At 43.9% G+C, this 25,523-nt stretch overlaps 1 protein-coding gene across 17 annotated transcripts in view; it reads right to left on the reverse strand.

The window, feature by feature from the left end:
• si:ch211-285f17.1 (sickle tail protein homolog) overlaps positions 1-25,523 on the reverse strand; it is a 105,667-nt gene that overhangs the window by 1,998 nt on the left and 78,146 nt on the right. For 4 of the 17 annotated variants that reach the window (XM_047612187.1, XM_047612179.1, XM_047612189.1 and 1 more), the window contains exons 3-21: positions 24,059-24,139; positions 22,823-23,018; positions 19,819-20,017; positions 18,788-18,881; positions 13,777-14,579; positions 12,352-12,456; positions 11,780-11,829; positions 9,877-10,016; positions 9,561-9,736; positions 7,460-7,590; positions 6,728-6,875; positions 5,695-6,193; positions 5,355-5,547; positions 4,979-5,271; positions 4,663-4,818; positions 4,247-4,369; positions 3,104-3,184; positions 1,363-2,985; positions 711-842 (exon numbers count right to left, since the gene is read on the reverse strand). In XM_047612187.1, the coding sequence (XP_047468143.1) occupies positions 711-842; positions 1,363-2,985; positions 3,104-3,184; positions 4,247-4,369; positions 4,663-4,818; positions 4,979-5,271; positions 5,355-5,547; positions 5,695-6,193; positions 6,728-6,875; positions 7,460-7,590; positions 9,561-9,736; positions 9,877-10,016; positions 11,780-11,829; positions 12,352-12,456; positions 13,777-14,579; positions 18,788-18,881; positions 19,819-20,017; positions 22,823-23,018; positions 24,059-24,139 (5,223 nt within the window). Of the gene's footprint in view, positions 1-710; positions 843-1,362; positions 2,986-3,103; positions 3,185-4,246; positions 4,370-4,662; positions 4,819-4,978; positions 5,272-5,354; positions 5,548-5,694; positions 6,194-6,727; positions 6,876-7,459; positions 7,591-9,560; positions 9,737-9,876; positions 10,017-11,779; positions 11,830-12,351; positions 12,457-13,776; positions 14,580-18,787; positions 18,882-19,818; positions 20,018-21,876; positions 22,679-22,822; positions 23,019-24,058; positions 24,140-25,523 lie in introns of those variants that run through there. The other 13 variants (XM_047612183.1, XM_047612191.1, XM_047612190.1 and 10 more) reach the window with 11 other exon arrangements.

The raw sequence follows: 25,523 nt of genomic DNA on the forward strand, positions 1-25,523 counted from the left end.
GGGTTGTTAGGCCTTGTGAGGGGCTGTGGGAGAAACCTCAGATGGTAAATATGCACAAGATGACCGTGAGAATTAGAAAACAGTGTTAGGGGTTTGAAGAGTGACAGCAGACAGGGGAAAAAACGTGGGTCTGTATTCCACTTGAAACTGATGGTGCAAGATGAGTGAGTTATGCCGAGGTCTTGACCGTAAGGAAATATATCACCTTGAGGTTAGATAAGCTGTGCAGTAATGTTGGGTTTGAGCAGAGGTGCACTGTGAGAAGGCAGGAGCATAGCCGACAAAAGTTGTTGTCTTTAAACATAGCCACAAGCGTCTTAGGATTTGGCAACACTGTTTAGGAACTCAGCTGTGATGGGAACTGGAGATGTGATGAGAACTCAGATGATCACAGGATGGGATTCCACTTTCCTTTGCCGTTTCCATTTTTTTTTTTTGTTTAGCCACCAACACAGTGAAAACCATGAGCAGTGTGGACATGCAGAAGCATACAGTACAGTGATGTTATGGGGTAACAGTCAAGAGTCAAACATGCCGTTCGTGTCAGAGCAGACTTTAACAGATCCACAGTCGCCACCAAGGTGACTTTATTTTTTTTTTTCAACACACTTGAAATCGCACAGCTTAGGTTGTCTTTTTTTCTCCCTCACTCATGCTTCCCTACACGTTTGTTTTCTCTAGTCTCTGGTAAGACCCTACAGTAAAACTACCTGTCGGAACTGCCTCTGAGCGTCCTGCAGTTTTTGCTGTTTTCCTGCTTTGTCAGTTGTACCCGGTGACTGCCTGGACTTCGCAGACAAAGGGACGGGCATCCGACTAGTAGGGGAAGCGACACTGGTGTTCTGCAAGGGGATCCAAATGAAAAACAAAACAAGAAATAAAAAAAAGATAGAAAAAAAACACTCACCACATAGGAAGTACGAAAAGTCAAGGCACTAACAGGTGAGAAAACCACAATCAACAACTCAACAATCAGCACCAGTGAGAGCCCATGCACCCAGTGCAACCATAAACCTCAAAGTCAATTATACAAAGTCATGCACTCAAGAATAAGGTAGTTCAGAGCTTAATCATCATGTCTTTGATGATGAATGTGGCCCTTGCTGAAAATCTAAGGGTTTCAGCAATGAAGTGAAGGAAAAAGATGGTAGCCAGGAACCCAACAAAATGTCACCCCCAATCATGTCACCATGATTTCATAGAGGCGGAAAGCCATTGGGGACATTTCCAGCTTTTTTCAATCACCGGTAGAGTGGATTAAAGATTTTGTAGTTTGAGTGGTTAAGGTTGGAGTGAAGGTAGTTTGGAAACTGAAAGAGAAGGACCAAAAGCTCCCTGGAGCAACAAGAGCTAGAGAGAGACCTGTGGTACTGTGCTGGAGACACTGGGGACAGTGGTGGTGGTGGCGGTGTTCGTGGTAGTAGGGATGGCTACAGGGCGAGGAAGGAGTTGAGGTTTACTCTTCTTCTGCAATGAACTTTTGTTGGATACCTTAGGACCTGACCCTCTGGAGGTAGGGAGAGAGGAAGACCTCTTCAGCCCCACTCCTTCTGAGCTTTGCCCATTCTCTGCTTTTTCCTTGTCGGCGATGACTGGCTCCTCAGGGGAACATGGTCCCATTTCGCTAATAGTAGTCTCCAGTTGCTTGATGGTCTGCTCCAGGCTGTCCAGCGTCTTGTAGGTGCTATTCCGAATTTCATTTGTCCTGCATTGAGCGTCAGAGTTGTGCCTCTTCAGTGCACCAGTGCCTGTACCCTTGGGGGCGTCCGCTACGGATTTTGAGCGTGTAATCTCAAATCTCTTCGCTTCTTTGTGCTGCTTGATAGTACCGTCAGATTCCTCCTCGTCTTCATACACGACCACCTGTAATGTCTTCTTGCCTGACTTGGTTCCCGTGCGAATTGCCTGGGTCAATGCTGCCAGCTGTTTCTTGGGGAACTTGAACTTAAATCTCTTCTTACCATCCAACTTGGCATCTCCATTTACCCCGCTGTCTGTTAGCTCAGATATCGAAGATGAGGATGAGGATGATAAACTGGCATGATCTCCAGCGCTCTGTGAACCGCTGACCTTTTTGCCATCAACCGCATCGGCCACTCTGGCTTTTACCTGCAGCCCGCCACTCCTGTCTGAGTCGGACTCTTCACTCTCCTCATCGATGCGCTCTTCAGCAAGCATCCTGTCCAGTTCCTCCTCACATTCAAAGATGGTGGACAGGCGCTTGTAAGCTGAACGGATATCCATTGGCTCGTCAAAGATAATGATTACAGGTTTCTTGTTGAAGCCATTATCCTGTGGGGCAGTCGGATCTGCTGTGGCGTCCCCTCGGTGTGTTGCACTGCCAACAGTAACAGTCTGTAAGCAGTCATTTCCTTTTTTGGCATTGACCAGTTCTTGGTACTCGCCACAAGACAAGGCCTGAACCTTGGTGTTAGTGATCATAAATGCAATGTTGTCTGGGGGTGGAGGCGCCTCCTCTCCTGGTAAGTCAGGACTAAGGCCAGCCCCATCATCACTGTCCTCAAAAGTGGTTTTAGAGGGATTCCTATCCTCATTGGAAGTCTTTTGGTGTGTAGCAACAAAATGTTGAGACGCCTCTTTTACAGCTTTGGTTGTTGTGGTAGCTGCTGCCTCCATTATTATTTTACTTTTCTTGTCAGACTTCATTTTGCTGAGGCTTTTTCCCTTCTGTGTTTCTGCACTGGTCTTCAAAGATTCAGAGCGTTTAACTTGCTTCCTCGGTAGTTTGAATCCATTAAGTCCCACAGGTTTGGGTGATATAGGTGGAGGTGTAACAGGTGTGGGTGATTTGGGTGGTGGAGACAGAGATGGCAGCTGCTGCTGGCTTGGAGAATTGTCATTAATATTGACATTTGACACCTGTGTTGGAGGCTGTGGTGGGGGCTCTCTGTGTTCAGGGGTGTCTTCCTTTCCTGATGGGGGTGGCTGATCTTTGGCAATCTGGCCAGTCACATAATATATAACCTGAGGAATTATAGAAAAAACTGTTAATTATTTAAAACTTTTAAACTGTTGAATATGCAGATACATTATTCAGATATATGCAAACATAGTGTATGAAATAAAAAAAAATCATACGTACCCCTTGGCTCTGTCGTACAGTAGTATTCCCGTTTTCATCGGTGTCTGGATCTTTATCGTCTCGACTGGGTTCTGTGCTCTGCTAGGACAGTGTCAGGGAATATTATTACTGTGTAAATGGTCTCCTAGTTTGCGTGGATTAACTGTGAATTCACAGTTACGATTGAAGAAGGTGTAAAAAACTGGATTGGCCAATTACCTCCTACAAGGTTACTGCAATATATTTATTGTATTGCTACTGTTTACCTTACTTTTGTTTACTTTTAAAATAAACAATACTGAATAGAAATGCACACCACGCAAACAAATATCTTTGATTTTGTTAGAAGCTTACTTTTAGCAAACAAAACAACAATGCAAGCATTAAATTTTGATCGTTGGACTTGCATCGCCTGTGGTTTCTGTGGTTTCTATTGTCTCTTCTTTGTACATCCAGTTCTTGTGGTTTCTTGCACATAAATAACCTTGTCATTCTCATGGTCTGTCAAAATCATATTCAATGTGTGTGAATTGTTTACCTTGAAGTGAAAATATTAGGACTATGCTGATTACAAAGGTGAAAAGCTAGGAAAAGCAAATTAGGGGGAAGTTGTGCAAAGACAAAGAGAGACCAAAAAAAGTAATTTGTCTGAAAAGCATAAGTGAGGGAGAGGAGCATGCAAAGTGGCCAGACTGACCTCAAGTGAACCAAGTCTGCAAAAATAGATTGTGTCCACAAAGTTACTTTAAGAATATGTGTTGTATTGATCTTGATCAAAGAAAGACACAAGACAATTTAATTGCCTGTAAGATACAGAGCTGAGGTCTTTATTGATTAGAAGGAGAAGGCAAGTGATCAGTTGTGAAACACATCATTGTCTGGACCAGACATAGTGAAGACACAGCGTCTTTTCAGAGGCTTAACTTTCTGCAGACTTAATCCTGGAAAAACATCCAAGCTGTGATACCCAGCGGAATCAAAAGAAGGTAGAAAAACAAGGCAGTGAGGAAAGGAGCTTTCTGAAGGTAGCTGCTACAGGTTTCTCTTGAGCCAAAGCATGTGTGCAGGATTTGTAGAAGAGTTAGGACGCAGCCATTGATTGTATCATACAGTTGGCAGAGGCAGGCAGTTAGGTGGGCAGCTGCACGGCGATGTATATTTTACCTTTTTCTCTTTGAGGGGCAGTAAAGCCCCCGGTCTTAGTTCTCTTATTTGTGGTTCAATTCGAGTGTTGGGCTCTACCAAATTTTTCAGCCCTACATCCTTAACTGTGCACTTCTGGAAAACCTGAAGAATGGAGAAAGGTGAGGGGAACACGGGGGACAAGGATTTTGAGGAGGGAAGAAGAGTGTGATCACTACTACCACAGCTGTAAAACAGCAGAGGTAACTCCGTTGGCAGCTGTCAGTGCCCGTCCTTTGCCAATTTTGAAGTCAACCACCGCAGGAGGAAATGACAAGCAACCCACTCCCACAATGCACAAACCACCAAAATCCAGCAGACCTTGCATTATTTGATTATGTTTGGACACTTGTTTGTGTGGATGTGTGTGATTGCTGCTGTGTTCATATGCGTCTAACCTGGAGCTCTGCCATGATCTTGTCGCCTTCATCCTCCTCTTCTCTGGTGACAGAAGCAATGACAGGTGGTGGGGTGGCTGGCTTCGGCTTGGTTTCCGGTGGAACCTTGGTTATCTTGGGTTGAGGAGAGGGAGGTAGAGCTTCCTCTTCACCTTCCTGTGAGAATTAATTTGCACAAAGCACTCTTGTCATTATTTATTGTCAATTATTTAGAAGTCACGTTGGAAGGCTATTTAAAGTTTAAGGTAATGCTGACACAAAGAGTCTGAGCTATGTTATTTTGCTCTCGACAAGTTCCTCTAAATAACCCACTGACCTGAGCCGAGACAGATTCCTTTCTGCTGGTGTAAACCACCTCACCAGAGCGTGTTGTGGTCATGCCTGAGCTGGAGCTGGAGTAGGTTTTCCTCGGAGGAGGTGGTGGTGGTGGAGACTTGTTGGACTTTTCAGACCCCTGTCTGGTCAAACTCTCTGTGGCTGCTGGCTTGCTGGCAGTTTTTGTAGGTCTCTCCAGTGCTGGAATGGCAGGTTTCTCCTTCGAAGGCTTAGGGAGTTTCTCAGGTCCTCTCTTGGCAGATTTATCAGAGAGATTCTCTGACTGGGGCTCTTCTGGATTGATAAAGTAAATGTGGACATTAACATAGTTCATGAAGTTATATTTGTCTTGAAGTTATATTTGTCTTGACATTTACCTGAAGGAGACTCGACAGGGTTGTGTTCCTGTTCTGTAACGGCAGAGGGAGGCTGTGCTGGGTTCTCGTCAACCTCTAGACTTGGAATGCCCTTCATCATGTTGGCCTGGGCCTCTAGCAGGATCTTCTCAAATTCTTTTCCGTCATAATGACCCATGTTCTGCCTCCTCTCTTCCCATTCCTTCTCCGCTGCCTGCAAGTTGCAAAAGATTAAAAAGATTAGAGATTTTTAAAGGAACCAAATGAGGGACTTTCAAAAACAGATTAACTAACTACAATGCTGTAACCATTAGAACTTTAAATCAAGGTAAACTGACAAAAAGAAGGTGACTACACGTACCTCTATGGACACGGCTCTGTTTCTGCTCTTGCCTTTACTGTTCTGGAGCTCCTCTATCACGAGATCCTGGCTGGCAGTGCCGTTGCTATTATTGACTGGGTTTGCAGTCTTCTTATGGTGGGCAGGACTCGGTGGATCCGAGGTCGCTCCTTTGGGAGATTCCCGGCCTTGACTCTTGCTCATTTTGGGACTGGGGAAGTGAGTGGGGCTGGGGGTAAGAGGGGGACTTGGCTGAGCTGTCAAAGCTGCAGACTGCTGGGACTGCTGGATGTGCACCGGGGAGCTTTGGACATGATGGATGACCACTGGTGAGGAAGGCATCACCTCAGACTTGATGGTAGAGCTCTGGGGCTCTAGAGGGGAGGAAGTTGAGCCAGGTTGGGCTGATGAAGGAGTTTCTTCATGGGCTTCTGCAACTGCTACTGCTGCTACAGTGGGGCTGTTATTCACAGAGACATTAGTGGAAGGTTCAGGACCTTTCTGATACTCAGTAGCACATCTGCAGACAGAAAGGAAATACGTGTGATGTAAATGGTGTAGGTAACACTAGCAGAAACAACTGCAAAACATACTGAAACTGGTAATGAGTTTAATAATGCAGATTCATTGTTGACGTAAACAATTTATGGTGCAATGTCTTGGTTTGGCATCAAGTCTTGGGTGAAAGACAAGAGTCATGGAGGAAGTCTGAGAGAAAAGTTGAGAAGGAGTTTGGTTTCAGTGACATATTAAAATGGAAATGAGAGTCTGCACTGTCCACCAAATTAATTCACTTATCGCTTCAGTGAAGGTGATGGAAGTAAATCAAGCTGGACGCCACACTCTTCAGTCTACATCGAATGACCTCTTTGATGGGATGAAGGCCGGCTTGCCAGTATAATCAAACAGTACAATCTCCCACATCACAGACCCCGCGAGGAGCCCTGCAAAGTGCTTTTTGTTTTCATCTTCAATTCCCTTTTCTCACACGCTCAGCCCCCATACTCGAGCACCTCCACTCCTGAGCCATACTTTATCTCCACTTTTCCCCTACCTTCTCAGACTGCTGAGTGTGTCCGTCAGGCTCTTGACCCTTTTCAGCATGCTGTCCAGCTTGTGAGGTTCCTCCTTCAAAAACTTGACAGCTTCTACCTCCACCCTGAGTACGGCCCGCATTCTGGTTTGCAGGGCCGGGAACTCTCCTGCAGAAGTAAACACAGAAACATGCAAAGAGCGGTTTGGAATACTTCAGATCATTCAACAGTTTCCTGATTGTTTTAGACTTACCTACATTGTCATTTTTGTGTAAAAGCCATTTTGACTTAGTAATATCTAGAATGTGTCAATTCACAAATGCACAGTGATACACCATAGCCATATAAAGGGATACATTAATGCCTTTAGGTTAGTAGCCAGGTTGTTCCAAATTAAAATATTGGAACAATTAAATATATGTGTACATAATATAATACTAGTTTAATGAGAATATGGTTTATCTAAATAAAATTAACAGTCTTTGCCATTGTAAATGTGCAACAAAAACTGGACGTATCTTATCATAGATGTCACAAACTTTCCATTAATTATATTTTTACAAACTGGTTATTTAGATAAATAATGCAACAGTAAACTGACAAACTAGACTTATTTAAGTCATTGTTGCCCAGACCCCAATACCAGCTTAATATTATACAAACCAAACCCTCAGTTTAGCTTAGAGGAACCCATGACTTCCCTGAATATCTAAAAAGTAACCACTATATTTACCGGAAAAAAATCATCATACCTTTGAGTCCTGCCAGAGATTCTCCCACCTTCCTCAGAGTCACCGCTCCTTCCTCCACGTCCTTTAGTGTCACCGGTCTGTGTGCTGTCGCCGCGTCCTTCTGGAGGGAACCTACATACTGCTCCAGGTCACTGCGCAGACAACGGGGACATTTTGGAGCTTCGAATGAGTGACGTTTAATGGCAAAACAAAAGTTAACAGGAACTATTTATTCTTAACATACGCTAACTCACCAGCTCATTTGGTACACCAGTGAAAACAAATGCATTTACGTATAACTGTAAAAAAACAAACAGAGCTGTTGGTTTAACTGGGGGTTCATTCTGGATGCTTTGCTTTGTAGTGCTATTGATTTGTATTTGTATTTAAAATTAATTTAACCCAGTTTTACATCACCACAAAATACATCTTAGACCGTTTTAACATAAACTGAACATTATAGTGCAGGACTGTTATATTAGATTGCATTCGTATTAACTAGTGTACCTAATGAAGTGGCAATTGAATATATGATGTCTACACTATGTGACTCTAAGAACTCTTTTTGTTTCTGCTGTATCGTCATTTGAGTATGACTTACATTGATATTCTTACTTACCTTTTACAAACACCAGGGGGCAACATACAATCATTTATCTTAAAGAGCACACTCCTGCCCACTGACTGGGCAGAGGTGAGGGATCCACACGTAAAATATGCACACAACACCGACGACTATGCAGCACACTTTCCTGTCCACATTAGTTTGCTCAGTCTAGACTGGACTGGCTCTTGTCCCAGCCCACCTCAAATGTTTACACACTGAATGAAGGCTTATTTGTGAGAGAACACTTCCTCACATTGACAAACGCTGCCTCGGAGCCATCACGGCGCTCACGAAAGCTCGGCTATTCCGAGGGGAAATGTGCCCGAACGATAACATTGTGTGCGGTGTTGGATTGCATGTGAGGAACAAAAATGGTGTTTCATTGTGGCCGGGCACCCCTGAGAAACACTCTTTTATAGAAGTCCCCTGAAGGGAGTGGGAGAGGCAATAAGGAAACAGTGTGTTAAATGCCCTGCCATGCCAAGACTTGCTGGTGATGGAAATGAAGGAAAATACAGCTGAGGACAAAGGAATTTTACTGTTTTATCAGTCAGATGGATGTATGTCTTCATAATCTACACTTCTAAGCAAAGTCATTATGCACCCTTTATATTTAAGTATATGTTTAGATCACAAGTAACTTTTAAGTACACTTGTGGCACACTTTTAGGCTTTAGGCTCCACTGTGATACATGTTTCCTTGTTTCACTTTCTTCTCCTACTGCACAAGTTTCCTAATTTTAAGCACCGAGTCGTTTTTGTTATAAAAACGGTGCTCTTAAAGGTCATAATAGATTTACTTCTCCTCTTGAGAGGGCAGCGTTTTTCACACCACACTCTCCCTCTGGTCTTAAAGCCAGGCAGTCCTAATTACCAGGCCTTATTTAAGGTGCCAGCAGCCGTGTTTTGCTGACTCACAAATGGCCGGCAACCAAGGGTAACAGAGAGCTTAATCTAGCTCCAATCCACCGATTTCTTCCTGCTAATTTCCCAGAATCCATGAGCTGCTAACGTATCTGAGCATGTGTTCGCCACCGTCTAGCGACGCGACACCGTTTGACCTTGCCTGTAAACATCCAAATAACAAAAACTGCTGCTCCCTGTTGGCAAGACGAGGAGAGTGAATTAAAATAAGAGCAGGGGAGTGAATGATTACTCCACAGTCGGGTCCATTGTTCTAGACTGCTGTGTCTGAGAAGCAGGCGCTGCTTGCCTGTATAAACCTGTGAGCTGTAATTTGGAGGGTGTTGGCTCGTCAGAGAGTTTAGGATTGAATAGCTCAGGTGAGCTGATAAAAAATGAAGCCTTTTGGGGATTTCCTACAAATGGTAGGATGTGGAGTGGAGCTGCGTGAGCGTGTGCTAAATGGACCACAAAACCTGCTCGGGACTTTCATAAAAGGCCGAGCGACTTACAATAAACATTCAGGAATGAACGCAAGCAACCGTGTCCAACCATTTTTATGAAACACAACAATGCTAAGTAGATAAATCTGCGTCTTTGAAGCAGTCTTACTTGAGCTGTGAGAGAACACGCTCCTCCAGGCCTAAGTACTTGTGTCTGTCCTCTTCCACCAAAGTCCTCTGCTTCTGGACAGGATCCTCCAGACGCCGCATGGCTTCGGTGAGTTTAATACTGATTTCCTGCTCTGCTCGCTTGAGCTGCACCCGCAAAGCCTCCTGGTTCTGAAGCTGGAGGGGGGGCGCACACAGCGGAAATGAGGCAACTTTTAAAGTGTCATGCACACGCACGCTCGCTCACACGCCTGCACACAGGTGGCTAAACCTAAACAGACACGGAAAAGTAATTAAAAGGAGAAAAGAGGTCTTGCCTGCAGCTGTCTCATCTGATGGAGCTGCATCCTGAGGTCAGAAACATTCTTCCTGAACTGCAGGAGGTTGACTTTGAGAGGAACTGAACTCTTGTCAGATGGGGCGGGGCTACTCTTGGGAGCCAAGACTGGAGAACCACCTGGATCAAGGCAAAGAAGTTTGTTTTGTGGAGCTTGTTTGGAGATAATGCATAAAACCAGAAAATCTTTATTGGTACATACATGCTATAACCTGCAGACATTCATTCCTATCAATACACTGAAGTACAAATTGCAGCTAAAATTATAGGAAAAGCAACAAAAGTAAAAAAGAAAATAATGCTCCTCTTAAACGCAGTGGATTTAGTTGCTCGTTTCTAAAGCCTCACACTCTGTCATCCTGACTTTACTCTCTAAATTATTGGTTAGACTGTGTATGTGTCCAACACAGCTTTCCTGGCAACACACTCATCCTGCATGAATGTTTAGCACGATTTCTTCAACTCTCGGTGCAAAATGAGCACAGATTTAAGAGCACTCATATTGGATGCACTTTGAAACGTCTGTCAACTCCTTTCTGCATTCCGATGACCGCTGGAGATTGAGAAGAGGTAGAAACCATGGAAACAAGGGGAGCTCATATTTGAAGTTTGGGTGAAAGTCCCTAAAAGTTCAAGAACAGCAATAATTCAATTCCAACTTCAGGCTGCGCCTACTGTACTATACACACAGACCGCCTTCTGACATTTTCCCACTTGCCTCTGAAGGCATTTTAAGTTTTGTTTTGAACCCCATTTAAAGAGGCGTGGATCAAAATTAATAGGACGTGTTGAAAAGAAAATATGTGCTCATTACTCAGATCAAGCCATAAGCTGTTTGTAGCGGCATTGTTTTGTTAGAAAATAGTTTCAAGGTGTGTGTGGACTATCCGCAGCAGCTTGGTTATTGTCTTTCTTGAATATTGTGAGCACAACAAATGACATCCCTCCACAGTTATTGTATTGTGTGCGAGACTCAAATAAAACCACAAGTGTCTGCATGAAAGGATTCTGGTTTTGTTATAAATGGAAACCATTCCTTTAAGTTTAAAAAATCCACTGAAGAAAGAAAGCAGTGTTCCCAGCTGTTCAAGGTATGCTCAGAGTACACTCTAAGCTCTCTTGTCACGGACTATAGACTAGTCAAAGGACAAACTTTTGTCCTTGTAATCCAAAAAAAAATCTGTTCACACCATCTACTTTAGAGCCGCCTAGACCTGAAGTACAGGTTACAGTGCGTACTGTTGACTATGTCCTGGGCCTTGGGGAGACAACGTCCATCAAAACAAGTATGTGCTGTGTAGAGCCTTTGAGGGAAATGCAAAAAAAAAAGTGCCTCGTTTCACATGCTCGACAAAGAAGCAGTCTAACAAGATCAGCTTTTCCAGTGTTTTGAAGACTGGCCCAAGCACAACATGACAAGTAAATCCCTCTCAAAGCCACATGTTTAATGTGTCACGGGACATGAGATTAGCATTCAAGACAGATAAATAGTGCAGTGTTCTCACTCTGCTACTGGTAAGGCTGCAGATCTTTTTATCAAACTTAGATCTGGCCAGAGACCGCCGTAGCGCAGAGATTGAATCGCTGAATCATCTTGGCAGGCTTGAGAAGTAATAGCATCTTGTTTTAAGTAGTGCTTTGAGCGGCTTGTGTTAACTCTGCTGGCTCTTGTCTCTTAACTCCTATTAAACTGGATGTACTGGGAAAAGGAGTGCAAGGAAATATGAAAGGATGACAAGAAAAGACTGTTTTTCATCCCTCCAGCACTGCTCAGTGCAGGCTGCTGATTGACGCTGACGTACGGGCTTGTCCGCACACGACACTGGGGCATGAAAACGCTTCTTTAGAGGAAAAAAATGAAGTTTGCATGGAGTGACACTGACCTGAACTATGTGCACTGTGGGCTGGAGACGATGTCTTCGGTGGCCTCTCACTGCCACCAGAGAGAAATTCGTTAGAACGTGATTGTGATAATAGAAAAAAACAGAACATTATGAGGCACTTTTGATGTGCATGTTGGTATTAGTAAGAACAAACAACAAAGTATGATGGGAAAGACAAACCAGAGAGGTTAAAATGATGTTAATGGGGTTAACGAGCTTCGCCCTCATTGCACAGAAACACAGAAATTAACTGCAGTCACGGACCTTTTAGACTAACTGTCAAGTAAACGTTAGCGCAAGGTCTCCAGGGAGAAGATCAGAATGCAAAGAGTTGAAATGCAGCCAGATAAACCATACACAGTGGCCATTTATACAGAGAGCAAATGATTTCAATATCAGATTCACAGTCAAACCTATTTCCTCTTCACCAAATGCGATTTAACCTGAGTGTTTGATAAAGCTGTTGTAGGAAGGATACTTTATCTTTTCTGCTCTGACTGAATCACCAGGCCTTTTATTTGAAAGTTCATTTCCCCCGACGCCTCACTCTGTCCTATACTGTGATTGCTTACCTTAGAGGCTCCTTGGTGCCACTAGTGTTTGGGCCCTTTAAAAGTGCATGCTGAACAAGACCAGTCAAACTGGCAATCTGTTGCTCCATAGCCTTCATTCGCTCTCTGCAGAAACATCAGAAAATTCTGCTTTCAACACTGAGGCCTATTGGATATATCACCACTAGAGTAAATATTAGCTCAGAAAGAAAACAACGGGCTCGGTAACAGAATAATTGTTTTTTTGTTTTTTTTGTAGTGAATTACGCAGCATGTGATTTGCCATTATGCCTTAGCTCTGTAAGACATAGAGAAATACTGACTATGGGAATATATTTATAAATGAGAGCTCTTCACAAAAAGAAAACAAAAAGTTGACTCCAAATGGAATAAACAAGATGGGTGACTTCAGACAAGAAAAGAGTCTTAAAGTTGACGCCCGGGGCGCTCGAGTAACATTATTTTTTAAATGAAACAAAGAGTGGTGGTTGCAGAGAAGATGAAAGGACTAAGCCAAAACACTAGAGGGGTGGACAGGGAACTTTACAATGAGATTACTTGCTAAGTCTCGAAAGTTGGAAAGGAGAAAACTTTTGCTTTCAGATGTCATTTATTGTATATCTAGCATCTGGGGACTGTGGTTTTAGCTCTGCTACAGACCACAGACAAACACAAGGTATACGTGAAGACAAGTCTTGCGCTATGAGTGGGACTTTGTTTACTTTGACTTGAGTTCCACCCTTTTCTAATTTTCCCAGGCCTTTTTTAATTGGGGTTTTGCCTTCCCAGGTGGTCCCGCCTGATCTGTTTGACTGATTTCAAATACTTATTCAACTTGGTCAATATTTTCTTTGCTTTTCCCAGGTACTCACATGGACCCTGTAGCCTCCCTTTTAGTGAAGCCCTCTCTCTACGTTTATGTGTTCTCAGTCAGAGAAGACAAACCTAACCCAAGTACCAGAATGTCTGCTAAATTATCCAAACTGAACGGACTGTAGCTGGACTGCTGTTGGAACAATGGTCACAGAGTACCAGAAAAATATACAGTTGGAGCGTTCAGATGATATCCGGTTTCATTGGTTTTTGCTATGTCTGGGTTTACACACTTTATAATCACTAGCTTCAGAATTTAAACAGAGACTGTGAAAACGGCTCACTCAAGCAAGAGCTGGTTGTATGCACAAACCAAACTGATGCATTATCACGTGAATTATTTATTGTGCACATCTCAAAGCTGAAGATAGTGAAGGGGAAGGTTATATCCTGGCCTTCAGTTCAGTTATGGATGATGACACAGAGTAAGAACCAGGGACTGGAGATCAACAGGTCACAATTAGGGTGAAACTGGGATGCAGAGTTAGTTCATGCTCCCATGCAATGATTCTATGCAAATGTATCAATCCCCCTAGAACATTGTATGCAACATTCGGCCCCCGGAGAGCTTACCGTGTCTGATGGTCACTGGCAGCTGGGATGGGCCCCTGGACGTGACCCTGGAGGTCAGAAACCACAGGGGATCCCATGTTGTTCCGGGGCTTAGCCCCCGTCACTTCCTCCTTCCTGAAGGACTGGCGCACTGGTGAGCTTCTCTCCATGGGAACACCATGAGGCGGCAGGCTGTGAGGAGGCCCGCTATGGATGTCTATCATCCGTACCTCAGTCATCCTGTGAGGGGATGGGGGAGGAGTTTTGGAACCCAAAGTAGGCAGCTGGCTGTTTCTGGACTTCTGTCTGTACAGAGAAGGATGATCGATCGTGTCTGTGGGGCTGGGCCCACTGTAAGAGCTTGTGGAGCGGATGGAGGCACGGTGAAATCCGCCCATGACGTGTTCTGGATGTTCAAGACCGGGATTGGGGTGCGGTCCGTGGGCTGCAGCCATGGCCATCCGTCCCTCTTGGAGCAGGTATGGATCTGCATACAAGCCCTCATTTCCCCTAGCTAGGCTGTGGCTCTTCCCGCTCATGTCCTCATCCGGCTTGACATCCCGTCTCTCCAGGATGGCGCTGGGACAAGGAGAAATAGAGCGGGCCGGGGGATTGGCGTTAGACAGTCGGTCTCTAGGGATAGTGGCACTCCCGGGTACGGAGCCCTGCCTTGGACCGAAAGGGATTCTGGAGGGAGATGGGGGCATGGAGTGGGGAGATGGTGGGGGTGCTCCCTGCATGGGGTGGTGTGATGGGGGACCCATGGCGGGATGTCTCAGAGGGTGTTGGCCTTCACGGCCGGAATGCACCATGTCACTGTGCATCTGGAAAAAAAAGCATAAAGAAAAGTTATTGTAAAAATACACGGAAACTCGCTTTGCTGTTACAATAGAGAATGCATCAATACTTTAAAGCCTACTTAAGATTGATCAGTAAACCAGACCGCATACCTCGGTCTGCTGGAGAGATTCAGCTGCTATTCATTTTGTGTATATCTTGTATTTTAGGACGGAAGTTGCCCTTGAAACAAAAACATCCATCGTATTCAGTTTACACTGTTGCTTTTCAAGGAAAATGCGCAGTCAGCCATTTCTCCAGAAGCAGAAAATTGTTACTTGCAAGGCTACAAACACTGGTAGCACATCATTTCAATCTAAGTCTTGGATATCATGCCTACAGGCTTCGATAAAACAATATTACAATGCCTGAACACGAGATCCGTTTTATAGTCTCGCTTTTATAAAGTTGGGGTGATTTACTTTTCGACTTTTCAAACACACACAAGCGCTGGTCTCTTGGGGAGAAGACTGCGGCTTTCTAAAGAGGAGTTTCCACACGCACCTCCAGGGCAAGAGAGTAGTTGGTTAATTTGCAACAAGATCTGTCTTGAGTTGTCTGTTTGAACAGTCCACTAATGTATTTCAGCAAACACATATAAACCTTTGAAGGCTAATGCAGATTAACAGGACGGCTGTGGCTCAGTTTGTAGAGCAGTTGTGCACAAACTGGAAGGTTAGCGGTTCAGTATATGAGCCACCTTAACCAAGACGTTTGTCCCAGAGCTTGGTACTGGTGTGTGAATGTGTGTGTGCTTGTGTGAACCAATGGGTGTCATTGTGACTTAAGTGCGCTTTGAGTACCAACAAGTGGGAACGTGTTACATAAAATACAAGATCGTTTGCCCTGATTTAACTAGTATAGCTGCCTGGGTGGAGGGATATGCAGTACGTGATGTGTATGCAGTATGCATGTGGTGAAACTTCAAACAAAGGCGTCAAGGTTTTCTAGGCAAATCTAAGAGGAACTCCTGTTAATGTGGTTAACATGCTGAGCCATTTGCTGTGGTTTTTCACAAAACCACAGTCTTAGAGCAGTTCTTTATAGTTAGCTTTGGCTGATCATCACTTCCACTACTTTCATTTACAAAGCGTACATAAAGCAGGAAGCAATCATTTGTTTTACTTTTACTCACTTTTTTAAAAATTCCTTTGCAATATGCACCTTTGGTTAGTTTCACACTCTTAGAGGCCCTGTTGTTCAACAACATGTATTATAGTGCATAGGGCACAGAAAAAGATAAGATTGGAATCACACAGTAAACTACTACAACTTCAAAATATGTCCACCCACGACTGCAAATCCAGTGTATAAACAGTGATGTAACCAGTGGATATGCAATGTGCTTCGTATGATAACAGAGAGTGTCACATGTAGGGCAGAATGCGATCTATCTTCCTTCCTGTCTAACTCCCTATTCCTGCCAAACAAACAAGCCATTGTTTCTTCAAGGTATGACTCATGGGTTACACCTAGACGTCAAGACAAGTCCAGAAGCTTATGATAAGTTATGTCAAAACGTCACCAGTAGTTTATGACATGGAGCTTTTCCAACGTCGCCTTTATTTTGATGTTTTTGTTTTTTGTTTTTTTTTTTCGGCTGCCAAAACAGATTATCACAGCGAAGAGAACAATAAAGTGGGTGTGACACGTGCACGTGCATGAGCAGGTGTGCGCGTGTGGAATGCAAAATGAAAAATGTGCAAAAGTATACAGTGACAAAGAGCTGAGGCTTGGCTGTGACTATAGAGTGTAGCTCTAATTTGCGCTGTGAAAGTTCACACAAACGCACACACACACATACATCATCCGTGGCTGCAAAAAGTCTGACCAAGCAGCAAAACACATAATAGGAAATGTGAAAAGCTCAGAGTCATTGTAGACCACCGCCAACCTTAATGACTTCCACTGTTCCCTAAATAACCCTAAATAACATCTGACTGCTTTTCTAATTCCAGATTCCAGCACGAATTTAACGCTTGTCAAACCCAAACAGATGTTGCACCTTTGGAACCACAATATCTTAAAAATATGCCTAAAATACGCAGATTTTGGTCAGTTCGTGCTCAGCACACCGATTTGAGGCGAAACAAAATGAGCTAAGGCTTGAATAATAAACACACGAGCAACTATATCAGGCGAATGCGAAGCCATGTTGAGAACATCTGTGTGAGTTTTGACTGGCGTTCCCTTAAACATCCGATAATGGGGGCTCAGGGCGGCACGTCTGCAAGGAGTGAGTCGCCTCCATCCTTTGCTGTGTCAGGCTTGGTGTGTGTTTCAAAACTCATTCACAAACAGTAGAGTAACAGAGCGAGCCAAACTAAACAGATACGGAGGGACTGGGCTGAAATGTTCCTGCAGGAGTGTGTAAACACTTAAAGAGCTGATTAAATGTCTGGACGTATTATGCTGATGTGTACATAACAGTGAACACAATGACTGGAGTTTGGTATTTTTTGCTAATTGTGACTAAAAACTTTTTTTTTTCTTTCTTAAAAACTAGAAAACAGTAACAGTGGAAGATAATCCAAAGTCTGAACGTCTGTTTACAAAACATCTCCTACAGCCATGTGTGCATAACATCATTTCTGACAGCCACTATTGACTAGTGTATAAATACAAATCACTGTTTCGGGCGCACATAAGAACAGATTAATCTTCCAAAACACTTATTCATTAAATGAAACATGATTTAAGAGATGCAAAAACTGGAAATTACCCATCAGTCTGCAGCTTATCAAGTTATTGTGTATAGCCATCAACCTTTTATCAATACTGGCAGACGACACGCTTGTTTTCATAAGCAGAGGCAGCTCTATATGGGCTTCTCTGGCCAGAAAGGCTGCAATCAATAATGGAGGGAAGTGTGTAGACCTGGCATTCCTGCAAGGAAAGAGGACACTCTATAGCCCCGACAGATGTGAAGCATACCTCCAATGAAAAAGTGTTTGAACAGGTGCTCGTTAGGCTGCCCACTTTCTTTGTGTCTGTTCCATTATTAAGAGGGGTTGTTGAGAGGGAAAAAAAAAAAAAAGTCTTGAAAAACATTACTGTATTGAGCAGCGTTTCAAAGGCCAACAAAACATACACAAAATCATTACAGCTTCCAAGCACAGAGACATGCCTTTACAAAGGGTAAAGGACAGTTTACCAAAAGTATGAGCACAAGCTGTCGGGGCAACAAACCTATTTTATTATCTGCAGTTTGTACACTCCACGCCCTGCAGTCACAACCAGTCTTTGTATCTGTGTCAATTACCACTTGGTTAAATAGTGCCAGAAAAGCTCACAAAAAGAGTCCTATAGGGGTTTTATGTAATACCAAGATTTCACAGTGTTTACACAGGAAGAACTCTTATGAAGCCGCCTTGCGTCCTTTTGCTTTATTCATTTCGGTTATATTTAGAGTTGGATTTTCTCCTAAAGTTCTCCTAAGTGAGAACTTGAGTGTTACTGAGTTAAATTCTCTTTTTTTTCTTTTTGTTTTGCTCACTACACCTTGAGAGTGCCAATCAGAATCGGAAAGAAGCAGCCTGACTTTTTATTCAGAGAATAAAAAATGTTTCTGTAGCAAACCAAACCCTAACCCCCCTGAAGCATCGTCGCGTTCTGCTGCTCATTCCGTTATCAATTTACGTGACGCACACAGTCCAGTATGTGGCAAAGGGATCACGGCTGATCGAGGTTAATGTAACATTTGCCGTATCGCAACGGCGCTGCGACGCCCACTGTAAATCTGTAGCGGGCAGAGAGGAGCAGTGGGGTTAGATAAAGGGTTTGGGCGGATTAGAGCGGCGGATTTGAGGAAGAACATTCGAGGAAAGGGCGTTTGTGGTATTACTTACATCAGCAGGAAACAAACACAGTCGAATCAGAACGAGGGAAAGAGATTAGAGCTGATATTTGGCGAGGGAAGTAGCAGAGGAATGAGTTCAATTGTCCCTTAAAGAAGCTGCACCGGAGCATGTAGGGGAGGCTCAAATGAAGGCCCCTGGGAGAACAATAAGAGACCCCCTCTACGAGATTAACAAGAGGCAGGGGGACATTCCTTCTCTTAACTGCAAACAGGGGATGTGAGAGTGAGAAGAAATGGAGGCTGAGGGCACTGTTCTACCCGCAACGAATCTCCCCACAGCTGCCGCCGTTAATGAGACAATTTTCGCTGCTGCGTTAGCGACAGTTAAGTACTCACCCTGGCATCGCCGTTGGCTGGTCGGGGTCCATGGCTGAACGCTTGTGCCGGGTCTTTGTGGTACACCTTCAGGCAGGAGTGGTCTGTGATGTTCCTGTTTGGGGAAGAGGTGTTCCGCGGTAAGTAGGCACCCCAGACATCGCCGTCCGACAGCGGCCGATCATGCCTGAGACCGGGTATTTTTAAGAGCTCCTCCAAAGACAAATGCCCTGAGAGAGGCTCTGACAGCCCTGTGTAATGTGACATTTCCTCTAAATCTCTAAAGTCTATGAAAACATCCACTAATCCCGAGTTGAGACGAGGCTCAGCTACCTTGGGCAGATCTGTTTTTCTTTTGCCCGTCTCAGTTTTGCTGCCGTACTTTGGACACCTGTACTAACTTTAAAGCACCACGGGACAATTTTTTACAGCCTTGATAATGCATTAGTCACAAAGTACACACCGCACTTGAACAGGAACCACAGAGACAAAGCGGCAAAGTTTCTTATGATTTCAAGTGCAGTGCTTTATTTATTTATTTATTTTCTGGAAAGAAACAAATGGCTGCATACTGTCTCGGCACATAGGATATTCTGTATTATTAATAAGACATACCTGTGAATTTTAAACCAGGAAGAAGAAAAGGCTGACAGCTGGTATGTGTGTTGTAAATGCGCATGATTTACAGGCACACATTACTTTGGAAACTACACTCTAAAACACAAAGGAGCCTCAAAAGTGTAAACAGAAAAAGCTTAGAAGTTCGCTGAGACAAACTTTTGGAAAAGGATTGGGGATAAGAGAAAAACTTGGGAAAGAATTGCTCCTCAGTTTGAGTACATCAACAACATTCTGCTGTTGGACTCCAAATGACTTTCTATTCAAAATGGAAGGAAAAGGAAGTGAAATGGTTTCCTGGTCAAAGACATTTCCTGTTCAGGAGAGCTAAGGACATCCAGTGCTCATGGAAAATGGAAGGCCGAACACAATAAACGCCGTCTAATTCACAAACCCGAAATCCCTCATTTTGTGTTTATTTTATTTATACATACCTGACGTCAGCGAGCTCGTAGTACATGTTCCTCATGTCGTCTTTGACGTAGACCGCGACGCTGGGCGACTCCAACATCTTCATGGTGAGCTGCTGCGGGAAGGCACTAACAAACAGAGCTCTGATTGTGTCGATGCTGGTGATCTCATTAGGCATGCGGATCTGTTTGGTCTCGTCCCCGTACTGCAGGTACAGCACACCTAGAGACGAAAAAGTGAGGGAACAAGGCGATTAGCCACAAGTGAACCCATTTAAAATCTTTGCTGCCACTAAAGGCAGGCATGTGATTGCTTGCACGAGCAGTGATACCCAGCCCCATTTCTCTCTCAGGCTGTAATCTCACAGTCTTCAGATTCTAAAAAGCGTTCGGGTCGACTTACAGCGTTAATCTGTCAGTGCATAGACGACACTTCATGCAACTCCTTAACAGTGAAAACTTTCAAAGTACAAAGCAGTGGAAGTCCCATATTGTTTAGCGGCTGCACAATATACTGTATTGACTTAGCAACAAACATTCATATCATTGGATTTTGGCAGAAAATGACGCCAAAACTGAACTGGTTAATCAAAAAAGGCACGCTTATTGCATTGTGAGCAACAAACCCAGCCTAGAAGCTTTTTCGCTCTCATAAACCCTAATATCCCACACACAAAGGAAGACACTTTTATTTTTGCTCACAATGAATAGCACATCGTTTGAACAAAGCTTCAGAATGAATTCCACCGTGCCTTTTCTTCCCAACTGCATCATTTAGTTCTCTTGGAAGCATTACATTTGCGAGACATGCAACTTTAATGGTTCGCTCAACTCCTGTCATCGTGTCACATGCTGGAAAACATCATGCTGCGTATTCAATAAAAAAAAAAAAAGGACAAATTGCTTGACATTAAGCTAATTAAGTTGGGGCAGAGTAAGAGAAGAAAAACAGGGCTGCGCGCTCGGAGTGGAACAGCACAAGTTGCGCATTAAACAGACCAAAGCTTGGACCTCTGAACCCTGGGTGTGGCATCTGCACTGTGCTTTGGAAAAACAGATGTCTCTCCCACAAAATTTATGAACACGCCCACGCTGCACTTGTATAAACAATGCCAGGGGAGAAAAAAAAACACACACACACACACAGATTTCTATTTCCAGTCTCTGATTCACTGCTTCAAACTGCATTGCACTGATTTTGGTAGCCAATCGGTGGCAACAAGCGAAATTAAATGACATTAACTTGTTGCACGTTGTGCTCTCTCTCTAATTATGCTATGTTGCATTAAAAAATAAAAATACAAATTGTAACATTTCATCACATTTTCACTACACAGAAGAAAACTTTTGCCTTCGTGCGCTGAAAACAGCCTACTATAAGAAAGTAGGTTTTACTCGGTGTAACCCCATAAAAGGACCTAGCCAGTAAAAGCTCCCAGATGTTGGTGAAATATTATACAAGATCCTACATGCTCCACGAGACAGGGTGAGACAGAGGGAGAGGGCAAATCCAGGAAATAAAAATGCTGAGTCTATCCATTGCTCTTTCTGGTCTGTCTGGGTTCCTGTGTAGCAATAACTTAACAAAGTGCCCATTTGCAGAATAACTGCATCTTTCCCCCGAGAGCTGTTATGTTAACAGTCGGCTAGTTCTCATCCAGATGTTAGCAACTGGGGCGAATGAGCTTGATGACAAAGCGCCATTGATCGGGCAGCAGCGGGAACGTTTTAATTCTTCAGCAGTAGTTTTATTTGCTAAGTTGTGCAGCTCGGTTATAACAAGGAATCGCGTTACATTCCTGGGCGCCTGGTTTCTCTGAAGACTGGAAACAAATGGCCGGTGGCTTTTCTGACCAAATGGGCACAGAACAGCAGTTTTAAGTTTTCCACTTTAACTACAGAGACACAAAAGTTTGAACCCAAACAGCCATGAAAAAATATCCTTCTGTCTGGATTAATTGTGCATAAGATAATAATATAGTAAGTTTAAAAGGCAATGAAGGGCTGCAAAATACTATATCATTACCACAAAATCAGTACTATGCAGTAACACTGATGCTATACTCTCAATTTGATACTCACTTCAGAAGTTTGCTCCTTTTAGTGTTACGATGCTCAGGAAAAAGACCACGCTCCAACTCTTACAGCAAGACCACGAGATAGTAGGAAGCCCCGAATGTCCGTAGGGACAAAGCAAAGTGTGTGCATGTGTGTGTGCATGTGTGTGTGTGTGTGAGAGGCTGTGGGAGGGACACTGTCGTAAAGTGGTGCCCCCTTTTTTTTCCTCCTCCCCCTTCATCACCCCACAGCCTCCCGCTGTCCCGACGCTTTGTCCTGATGTTTTTGATAGAGAGTGAGAGTAGTGAGTGTGTCGACGTGCGCGTGCGCGTGTGTGCAAGCGCAAGCGTGTCTGCTGTGTTTTTTTTTTTTTTTTGTTTTTTTGTACGGGTTTTGATTCTCTGCTGGCACCGAAAAAGTGTGGAAAATGACACCCTGCCGCTTCATTCATTTTCCTTTTGGTCAAAAGGCGTGACGCTCACATGCTTTCTGCGTTATCCTGCAGCAGAATCTCCAGAGCTCACTTGTGAGCTGAACTTGGAGGCTACTAGCTTGAAAAATTACTGGCTCTACACTTTGTTTTGAGAGTTCTTAAACTCTCAAAACACTCCCAGAATAATGCAGCAAGCTAATTCTGCACAACCTTTGCGAGTATGTATGCAAATGAAGCACCGTGTGTGTTGATAAGGCGACCCATTTCTAATCCTGTCAATAACACGATGGCGTACTGTGGTTGGTTCCCTCTATCTTCCACCACAGAAGAAATGAATTCTAATTAATACAGAACCGTGAGTTGGGGAGGGAAGGGAAGTGGGAAAGCAGAGGATGAGTGAATGAGGGAAAACATTTGGACGGGAAAGGGGAAATTGCAGATTTATTTTGTTTGGGGAAGTTGACGGCGTGACACAAACCTTTTTGTGGTCAGCAGCAAATGAGGCATTCTCTCACCTAAAAGTCTATAATAGCGTACCTAGTGAGCGGTCCTTTGTTTGGTTGGTGGATCGCACCACAGGCAGGCTGGCGCGGATCCGGCTGCCTCGGGTGAAGGCGGTGGGCGCGTCGGCCTCAGACATGGCGTCCAGCGATTCCAGGGAGGCCAGGGACAGGTGGTCGACCTGATCGCCGACGCTCGGCTGCGGGCTGGGGCCGTGCTTTGGGCTTCTGCTCTGGAGTGGGGAAGCGCGTGGACACAAAACAGTAAAGATGAGACGCATGGACGCGTTGTAAGCAACAGGATGCTGTACATGCATGACTTTAAAACATCACACCAACACATCTAAAATGCTTCAAACTGAGCATTTACCATACATTTTTAAGATGAAATACATTTGGTTGAATAGAGAATAACGCCGTATCGGCCAATGTGCGAAGCAGAATTAATACTGTACGTCATTAATGCATGCTCACACATGAAACACTTCCCCATACCATCCAGCAAGCATATGTCAGCAGCTAATGTTGTAAAACTTGAGGGTATTTCTATTGTGCAACAGAAATATCTACCGTTAAACAGAATACACGCCCACATACTGGCACGGTTAGTAAAGGTGCCACACATCAAACAGAAACTTTCAATAGAGAAGAAGACATTTCTTTTAAACTCTGACTAAAGATGTGGAATCATCAAAACTTTAAGATCAGCTCTCTACTCTGTAATCAGATCTGCATGATGTGGCATCCTCAAGCCGCAGCTCCAATGAGACGGTGTGTGACATGAGCGCAGAGCCCACTGAGATACTGTATTGTGCGCTCTTGTAAGGTGATCTGCACCTCAAAGACTGGAACCGAGCGGGTGGGTGAACACTGGGCTCTTTGTGCAAATGCTCTTCTTTTCTGGCACCTGCGCGCCGCTGCAGAGCTATGCCAGCCAACACAGGTCAGGGCCGCGAGGTTATCAAACACAGCTGCATGCTCATGCTGCTGCACTGTCACACTTGTAAGCACAAATAAAGAATTTAAAACGTTTCATATTTAATGCAGTTGACATTTATGCCAGCCTCTCTTGGCTTAAACCGGTTTAGACCGAGAGCCAAGGCAGGCTGGCGCGAGCCGTCAGGGCAGACACTGAGGGACAAGGGGAGGGGGGGGGGGGCTCAGGGGCTGGGGGGGACGGGTCACGCAGCAGATGTTAGCGAGGGTGCGAACGTAGCCACACACACGGACACACGCAACAGCGAGATGCAGATAAGATAAAAGGCTGACTAACTCTGTGGGGCAATTGGATTTTCATCAAATACCTCTGAATGTCAAGCTCAGAGTGGAGGGAGGCGAGCATGCCCTGCAAAGACTGGCGGGAGAAAAGAGGAGAGAGGGAGAAAACAGAACGCAAATGGCTAAGAAATGCCAGTGGGAGGTTGAGGTGGAAAAAGAAATGGTCGTCAAACAAAACAGAAGAACCATGGAAACCAATCAATGTCAACAGAGCAGAGCAAAGAAAAGAAGATGAAGGAAGAAGATTCAAAGGTATCTTCAACGTAGGCTGAATCGCTTTGTTATAAACTTCTGTGAGTTTAAATTAGTAACATAAAAAAACCTAAATGCTGCCTGTAATGCTACATATATATATATATTTAAAAAAATAAAAAATAATAGAGGATTTAAATTCATAATGGTTCTTGTACCCCGTGTTATTTTAGCTGAGTCAGTGTGTGAACATTTCTCTGTTGCTCTTTCACGGTGACTGGGCAAACCTGCTGAGCCATCACTCAGTTACTGTAATTCCATTAAAACACACTTAGGTGGCACTCGGAGGATTAAAAGAAGTGAATACAAACGAGCTCCTGCATAGTTAACACATGACGACAGTCATCTTTTCAAACAGGGAGGTCACACGGAGTGGACATGTCACCTGAAACCAGACATGTGTCGGGAATTTAATCTGAACGCTGAATGATTTATGATCTTATTCGCTGATGGGTGAGTCCAAACAGCCCTCCCACAATGCTGCTCTGTCTTCTCAAATGCTACCGTGTCACCCATGGGGGAGCTGAATCATGTTGCCTTCCTACATCACCTGTGAGAAGTAATTATGCCAGTCCAAGAGTGGTGGGCCACATCATGTGTCGCCGAAGTCAACACACGATGGCAGAAATAAAAATAAGTGTCTGGCACTTTCAGGTCAGCAACTATGAGCAGAACTTCAAATTGTTTCTCAAGTTCTGTTGAGTAAAATAATCATTACTGTGCTAGCAGCTGGGGCTTGGTTTTGGTTGATATCAGTAATTTGAAAAAGCTTAAATGGAAAATTCCATTAATTTTTAGGATGGAATCAAGAAATCATTTAAATGATTATGTCACATTAAAACTGCATGGAGTGTGAAATACAACACAACCCCAGCTTTACAGTAAGATAAATGTAGTTGAATGAAGCTTGATTAATAATGTAAAGAGTATGGCTGTATGTTTCCACAGCTTTAAATCTTTATGCTTAGCTAGGCTAATCCTGTCATTTCTGGCTCCATTTTTAAGTAGACCATTTTTAAGCAGACGTGCTGATTGCATTGTTATTTTTTACAATACTTAGTCAAATAATACTTTCCTTAAGTAGCTTACATTACAGAGATCGGCTGTTCAGAAAGCTTCTATCTAGCTTCTAATCCAGTCAGATTTTATGGATGTTTGCATTGTACATGGCCAGTTTTCCTCGGATTAGATTTTAAAATACACTGCCT

This window comes from Mugil cephalus, chromosome 18 (assembly GCF_022458985.1).
Source record: "Mugil cephalus isolate CIBA_MC_2020 chromosome 18, CIBA_Mcephalus_1.1, whole genome shotgun sequence".
NCBI classification, from domain to species: domain Eukaryota; kingdom Metazoa; phylum Chordata; class Actinopteri; order Mugiliformes; family Mugilidae; genus Mugil; species Mugil cephalus.